This window comes from Salmo salar, chromosome ssa16 (assembly GCF_905237065.1).
Source record: "Salmo salar chromosome ssa16, Ssal_v3.1, whole genome shotgun sequence".
NCBI classification, from domain to species: Eukaryota; Metazoa; Chordata; class Actinopteri; order Salmoniformes; family Salmonidae; genus Salmo; species Salmo salar.
Window position 1 is genome coordinate 48,617,177 of NC_059457.1, and position 8,093 is coordinate 48,625,269.

General features: G+C 42.9%; 1 protein-coding gene across 1 annotated transcript; it reads right to left on the bottom strand.

Annotated features, from left to right (window-relative positions):
• Positions 1 to 1,077: 1,077 nt before the first annotated feature.
• On the bottom strand, positions 1,078 to 4,063 carry LOC106574080 (claudin-1). Its single transcript, XM_014149621.2, has 4 exons — positions 3,576 to 4,063; positions 3,060 to 3,224; positions 2,715 to 2,805; positions 1,078 to 2,110 (listed from the first exon to the last, which is right to left on the bottom strand). Exons 1-4 carry the CDS (start codon positions 3,793 to 3,795, stop codon positions 1,933 to 1,935), a joined length of 654 nt encoding a protein of 217 aa, XP_014005096.1. The 5' UTR covers positions 3,796 to 4,063; the 3' UTR covers positions 1,078 to 1,932.
• Between the last annotated feature and the right edge of the window lie 4,030 nt (positions 4,064 to 8,093).

Genomic DNA, 8,093 nt, shown 5'->3' on the forward strand with positions numbered 1-8,093 from the left:
GGTATGGTAGTAGGTTATAAGTGCCTTTGAACGGGGGTATGGTAGTAGGTTATAAGTGCCTTTGAACGGGGTATGGTAGTAGGTTATAAGTGCCTTTGAACGGGGGTATGGTAGTAGGTTATAAGTGCCTTTGAACGGGGGTATGGTAGTAGGTTATAAGTGCCTTTGAACAGGGTTTGGTAGTAGGTTATAAGTGTCTTTGAACGGGGTATGGTAGTAGGTTATAAGTGCCTTTGAACAGGGTTTGGTAGTAGGTTATAAGTTCCTTTGAACGGGGTATGGTAGTAGGTTATAAGTGCCTTTGAACGGGGGTATGGTAGTAGGTTATAAGTGCCTTTGAACAGGGTTTGGTAGTAGGTTATAAGTGCCTTTGAACGGGGTATGGTAGTAGGTTATAAGTGTCTTTGAACGTGGTTTGGTAGTAGGTTATAAGTGCCTTTGAACGGGGTATGGTAGTAGGTTATAAGTGCCTTTGAACGGGGTTTGGTAGTAGGTTATAAGTGCCTTTGAACAGGGTTTGGTAGTAGGTTATAAGTGCCTTTGAACAGGGTTTGGTAGTAGGTTATAAGTGCCTTTGAACGGGGGTTGGTAGTAGGTTATAAGTGCCTTTGAACGGGGTATGGTAGTAGGTTATAAGTTCCTTTGAACGGGGTATGGTAGTAGGTTATAAGTGCCTTTGAACGGGGTTTGGTAGTAGGTTATAAGTGCCTTTGAACGGGGTATGGTAGTAGGTTATAAGTTCCTTTGAACGGGGTATGGTGGTAGGTTATAAGTTCCTTTGAACAGGGTTTGGTAGTAGGTTATAAGTTCCTTTGAACGGGGTATGGTAGTAGGTTATAAGTGTCTTTGAACGGGGTATGGTAGTAGGTTATAAGTGCCTTTGAACGGGGGTATGGTAGTAGGTTATAAGTGCCTTTGAACGGGGGTATGGTAGTAGGTTATAAGTGCCTTTGAACGGGGTATGGTAGTAGGTTATAAAAACCTGAAACCTGAAAGAGTCAAATAGAAGCAAAGCAAGAGAAAATGTAAAAAGGACATCATTTGAAGGCTGTAAAAAAAACGTTACACATTCAGTAGTATCTTTATCAAATGAAGTATTTTTATGCAAATTAATCTTGATAATACAGAAGATTTATGACAAATTTACCATATATAACACGTGATCAAGTACTAAATTAAGGGAATATTTCAGTACAGTACACTCTAAAGTGCACATTTCAAATTTACAAATTTGAAAATAAAGTTTCTTGTTATGTGCAATCTGTGCCGTTGGTCAACCAACCGTATGCACATCTGCATGTCCAAACCAATACTTTCCCTTGGTAAAAAGTTAAAATCATTAAATGGAAGGTGTATTCTAATCTGTTGGCCCCAACAGAACACAATCAGGCACAGTTCAATCAAGCTGATATTTATGGACGCTTACTCTGCAGTAGAGTTGCACAGTTCCAGTAACATTACCAAAATTCCTAGGTTTCCCAGAAGCCCTGGTTTGGGGATTCCAGATTTCCTGCTTATTCCCCCCTGTACATTTTGAGAAAGTCATAGGAATGCTACTCTGCAGCATTGTACATTGGTGATGGTATATAATGAAATGGTAGCTACATTGGCGATATGTGAAAATTCCTTTAGTGGAGGCACTTGACTTGAGGTTGAAAACAGATATATGGCAGGTGTTACACATCATGACCACAGCCAACCATCTTCACACATCCAAACACAATTAATTAGAAAAATACTTTCATGGAGCACACAGACCTCCCAAATGAACTCTCACAATTATAATGTAGGCGAATCACACACAGTAGAGTACTTGAGTAACTACACGTATTCTGCTCTACTGTAGTCCTTCGGTGTGAGTAGTAGGCTCTCTTGGTTTAAGCCTCAACGAATTCAGCTTCCTAGGGCTTCCTCTATGCATAGTGAGGCCCCTTAAACATAGTGGGTGCCAGGCCTGGTGCCAGGGATTACTTTGGGTTGGGTGAAGGATGAGACTGAGCGTGAGCCCTGGGGACAACTCCCCATAAACCTGCAGCCCAGGAGAAATCCTCCCACCACAGAGCAGATACCTGCACCCCAGCTCACCAGCACAGCATTGCCAAACTCAAACCTATCGGTTTAAAAAAGAAACACAAAAGAACACACCCAGTCAACACCACAGAATGTAGTCCACATCAGCCGCAAAACACAGATTATAAACTGGGTGGTTCGAGCCCTAAATTCTGATTGGCTGACAGCCGTGGTATATCAGACCATGGGAATGACAAATCATTTATTTTTACTGCTCTAATTACGGTGGTAACCAGTTTATAATAGCAATAAGGCTCCTCGGGGGTTTGTGGTATATGGCCAATATACCACGGCTAAGGGCTGTATCCAGGCATGCCACAATGCGTTGTGCCTAAGAACAGCCCTTAGCCGTGGTATATTGGACATATACTAGACCCCTCGTCCCTTATTGCTTAAATAAACTATGTGTAGAATTCAAAATCTAAATAACAATTTGATATAAATTGCATTACAGCCAGGTGTAGTTTCTTAGCTTGTACACCAAATGGCACCCTATTCCCTAGTTTGTCCCCTTCTTTTGACTAGATCCACCCTATAGGTCCTTAGTCAAAAGTAGTGCATTCATAAGGCTCAGTCTAAAGACTATTACAATTCTTAACACAAAGAGTTGTGGATGATTCTGCTACCGTGCTACTCGACAGTACCTGTTATGTAAGGAAGTAGGTGAGTCTGAGAATTCAAAGGACTGGATGATGGCGTTGGCAAACCAGGAGGTTACCGATATGGCCAGAACACCTACAGAGAAGAGCAATATTAGAACAACTTATTACACACTATTTCATTATCAGCTTCTGTCACTCAACCTAAAGTTAAAACTATCAGCATTTTCAGTGGTAAAAGCAGCATTTTGGGCTACACGCTAAAGCACAGAGTTATGTAATATCAGATGGGACAATTTTTGGGGCATTTCACAATGTAGCATTTACTGTTCAGAGCTAAATCGATAAAAACAACTTTCATTACTGACATGATAATGTAGCCGACTGTACCTGCAATGATGAAGAGGAATCCTCCAACAATGGCTACTCTATCCTTCTGCTTTTCATCCTCCTCCAGGCATCGGGTGCATCTCATCCCCAGCGTGGCTACCAGCACCCCAACGGCTGACAACAGGACACTGAGGATCATCACCACTCGGGTGGTCAGAATCTCCGCTACACGCACAGGGCAAATGTCAAAGGCCAACGCATACTCTCAACATACACTAAGATTGAACACATCCATATCAAAGTCACAAGTCAGTGTGAAACTTACTGAGAGAAAGAACATAGACACTGGAACAGTGTGTGAACAAGTATCATTTGTAATAATAAATGGTTGTAGTCATCTGTTTCAATTATCAACATGTATTGTGTATTATTAGGCTTATTTGTATCTTTTCATTGCAATAGGACATCAACAAGTAGCCTACCATTATATTAAGCTATATTGTGCCTGCTCTGAAGGTGAGTGACCACTAGTGAACGAATAGTGGGTGATGATGGCAGACACTAAGGAAAACTTACCTGGCAGGTGAAAGAGTGACTTGTAATTGACGCACATTGTGTGTCTTGTGGCGTCGACGGTGCATGACATCCATAACCCCAGGTAAGTTTCCTTTGATGTTACCGTGCTCTCTGTGTAAGAGTGCCTTTTCCACTCCACCATGGTGGTGGCAATCATTGAGCCAACAAGACCGATCAAAGCAAGAGCATAACCGGGAAGTTGAACTGCAGAGCTCGTCATGGTATTCCGATGAGATGATGTTTGATAATAAAGGCTACTAAAACGGGAGTTGATGAAAAATAGACAAAATACATGAACAGTGGAAAATCTAATCTTTAAATTGTTGAAATGTCCTTGATTCTCAATGTCTGTTTAATCTATTGAAGCAAACCCGACTCCGTTATAGTTATATTCCTGCCGCGTTGTGGACCGTTATCTCGTACTCTCAGCGTTGCGCCTGTGTTCAGTGAGTAGTGCATTCACTCTTGGCTTTTTAAACCGGCTGCGGGACAATTCAGTAGCGCATGCTAGTGGTTATACATAGATCGATTTCTATGAAAAGCTCAGCACGTTCTCATAATGGGTGTGATAGTCTTTCCCTCTATCATTCATGCCCTGTTTAAAAAATAAAAAAAAGAACTACGCGAAAATCAACTGAGACAAATTTATTCCACGGTACAAAACTAAAGCTGTGATGTGATAATTGTGTTTTATTAATTTCATTACAATATATTCACATTAGATGGCCTTCCACCTAATTAATATTTATATGTTTATGACATAGTCTGAGCTGTTTTTCCAACCCATATGAAAATCAAACCCTTGGTGACTTTTTCCCCAGTTTGACACAAAATCCAAACCAGTTTTAAATTCCAACCAATGCAGATGATTTTAGGACTATGTAATGGACTTACATTTTCAGGATTTACAGGTTTTGTATGCAATTTGTATTGAAAACTAGCCAGTTTTACTGTATTTAAATGTTTCACAAACACATACTAAACACAGTTTATGTTTACATACAATGCATTCCGAAAGTATTCAGACCCCTTGACTTTTTACATATTTTGTTACGTTACAGCCCTATTCTAAAATGTATTAAATCATCTCCTCCACCCTCATCAATCTACACACAATACCCCATAATGACAAAGCAAAAACTTTATGTAATCAATTTTTGCAAAATGATATATATATATATATATATATATATATATATATATATATATATATATATATATATACTGCTCAAAAAAATAAAGGGAACACTTAAACAACACATCCTAGATCTGAATGAAAGAAATAATCTTATGAAATACATTTTTCTTTACATAGTTGAATGTGCTGACAACAAAATCACACAAAAAGAATCAATGGAAATCCAATTTATCAACCCATGTTGGTCTGGATTTGGAGTCACACTCAAAATTAAAGTGGAAAACCACTCTACAGGCTGATCCAACTTTGATGTAATGTCCTTAAAACAAGTAAAAATGAGGCTCAGTAGTGTGTGTGGCCTCCACGTGCCTGTATGACCTCCCTACAATGCCTGGGCATGCTCCTGATGAGGTGGCGGATGGTCTCCTGAGGGAGCTCCTCCCAGACCTGGACTAAAGCATCCGCCAACTCCTGGACAGTCTGTGGTGCAACGTGGTGTTGGTGGATGGAGCGAGACATGATGTCCCAGATGTGCTCAATTGGATTCAGGTCTGGGGAACGGGCGGGCCAGTCCATAGCATCAATGCTTTCCTCTTGGAGGAACTGCTGACAGTCCAGCCACATGAGGCCTAGCATTGTCTTGCATTAGGAGGAACCCAGGGCCAACCGCACCAGCATATGGTCTCACAAGGGGTCTGAAGATCTCATCTCGGTACCTAATGGCAGTCAGGCTACCTCTGGCGAGCACATGGAGGGCTGTGCGGCCCCCCAAAGAAATGCCACCCCACACCATGACTGACCCACCGCCAAACCGGTCATGCTGGAGGATGTTGCAGGCAGCAGAATGTTCTCCACGGCATCTCCAGACTCTGTCACGTCTGTCACATGTGCTCAGTGTGAACCTGCTTTCATCTGTGAAGAGCACAGGGCGCCAGTGACGAATTTGCCAATCTTGGTGTTCTCTGGCAAATGCCAAACGTCCTGCACGGTGTTGGGCTGTAAGCACAACCCCCACCTGTGGACGTCGGGCCCTCATACCACCCTCATGGAGTCTGTTTCTGACCGTTTTAGCAGACACATGCACATTTGTGGCCTGCTGGAGGTCATTTTGCAGGGCTCTGGCAATGCTTCTCCTGCTCTTCCTTGCACAAAGGCGGAGGTAGCGGTCCTGCTGCTGGGTTGTTGCCCTCCTACGGCCTCCTCCACGTCTCCTGATGTACTGGCCTGTCTCCTGGTAGCGCCTCCATGCTCTGGACACTACGCTGACAGACACAGCAAACCTTCTTGCCACAGCTCGCATTGATGTGCCATCCTGGATGAGCTGCACTATCTGAGCCACTTGTGTGGGTTGTAGACTCCGTCTCATGCTACCACTAGAGTGAAAGCACCGCCAGCATTCAAAAGTGACCAAAACATCAGCCAGGAAGCATAGGAACTGAGAAGTGGTCTGTGGTCCCCACCTGCAGAACCACTCCTTTATTGGGGCTGTCTTGCTAATTGCCTATAATTTCCACCTGTTGTCTATTCCATTTGCACAACAGCATGTGACATTTATTGTCAATCAGTGTTGCTTCCTAAGTGGACAGTTTGATTTCACAGAAGTGTGATTGACTTGGAGTTACATTGTGTTGTTTAAGTGTTCCCATAATTTTTTTGAGCAGTATATATATATATATATATATATATATATATAAACCTGAAACATCACATTTACATACAATGCATTCGGAAAGTATTCAGACACCTTGACTTTTACCACATTTTGTTACGTTCCAGCCTTATTCGAAAATGTAAAAAAACAACAACAATCCACATCAATCTACACACAATACCCCATAATGACAAAGCATAAACTGGTTTTTAGACATTTTTGCAAATGAATAAAAAACATAAAACATAAATACCTTATTTACATAAGTATTCAGACCTTTTGCTATGAGACACGAAATTGAGCTCAGGTGCATCCTGTTCCCATTGATCATCCTTGAGATGTTTCTACAACTGCGGTAAATTCAATTGATTGGACATGATTTGGAAAGGCACACACCTGTGTATATAAGGCTCCACAGTTGACAGTGCATGTCAGAGCAAAAACCAAGCCATGAGGTCGAAGGAATTGTCCATGGAGCTCCTAGACAGGATTGTGTCAAGGCACAGATCTGGGGAATGGTACCAAAAATGTCTGCAGCATTGAAGGTCCCAAAGAACACAGTGCCCCCCATCATTCTTAACATGGAAGAAGTTTGGAACCACCGAAACCCTTCCTAGAGCTGGCCATCCGGCCAAACTGAGCAATCGGAGGAGAATGGCCTTGGTCAGGGAGGTGACCAAGAACCCGATGGTCACTCTGACAGAGTTCCTCTGTGGAGATGGGAGAAATTCCAGAAGGACGACCAACTCTGCAGCACTCCACCAATCAGGCCTTTATGGCAGAGTGACGAGACGAAAGTCACTCCTCAGTAAAAGGCACATGACAGCCCGCATGGAGTTTGCCAAAAAGCGCCTAAAGACTCTCAGACCATGAGAAACACGATTGTCTGGTCTGATGAAACCAAAATTGAACTCTTTGGCCTGAATGCCAAGCGTCACGTCTGGAGGAAACCTGGCACCATCCCTACGGTGAAGAATGGTGGTGGCAGAATTATGCTGGGGGGATGTTTTTCAGTGGCAGGGACTGGGAGACTAGTCAGGATCAAGGGAAAGACGAACGGTGCAAAGTACAGTGAGATCCTTGATGGAAACCTGCTCCAGAGTGTTCAGGACCTCGGACTAGAGCAAAAGTTCACCTTCCAACAGGAGAACGACCCTAAGCACACAGCCAAGACAACGTAGGAGTGGTTTAGGGAAAAGTCTCTGAATGTCCTTGAGTGGCCCAGCCAGAGCCTGGACTTGAACCTGATCGAACATCTCTGGAGAGACCTGAAAATAGCTGTGCAGCAACGCTCCCCATTCAACCTGACATAGCTTAAGAGGATCTGCAGAGAAGAATGGGAGAAACTCCTCAATTACAGGTGTGCCAAGCTTGTAGCATCATACCCAAGAAGACTCGAGGCTGTAATTGCTGCCAAAAGTGCTTCAACAAAGTACCATTTTTAGAAAAGTTGAGTATCTGGATCATCAGCATTTGTGGGTTCGACTACAGGCTCAAAATGGCCAGAAACAAAGAACTTTCTTCTGAAACTCGTCAGTCTATTCTTGATCTGAGAAATGAAGGCTATTCCATGCGAGAAATTGCCAAGAAACTGAAGATCTCGTACAACACTGTGTACTACTCCCTTCACAGAACAGCGCAAACTGGCTCTAACCAGAATAGAAAGAGGAGTGGGAGGCCCGGGTGCACAACTGAGCAAGAGGAGAAGTACATTAGAGTGTCTAGTTTG

Bases quoted from the DNA above. Each gene is read 5' to 3' on its own strand.
- LOC106574080 (XM_014149621.2), bottom strand. From the start codon at position 3,795: ATGACGAGCTCTGCAGTTCAACTTCCCGGTTATGCTCTTGCTTTGATC. The intron at 3,225-3,575 runs GTAAGTTTTCCT...CTGTGCGTGTAG, and splicing joins GTCACTCTTTCACCTGCCAG to CGGAGATTCTGACCACCCGA. The intron at 2,806-3,059 runs GTACAGTCGGCT...TCTTCTCTGTAG, and splicing joins ATTCCTCTTCATCATTGCAG to GTGTTCTGGCCATATCGGTA.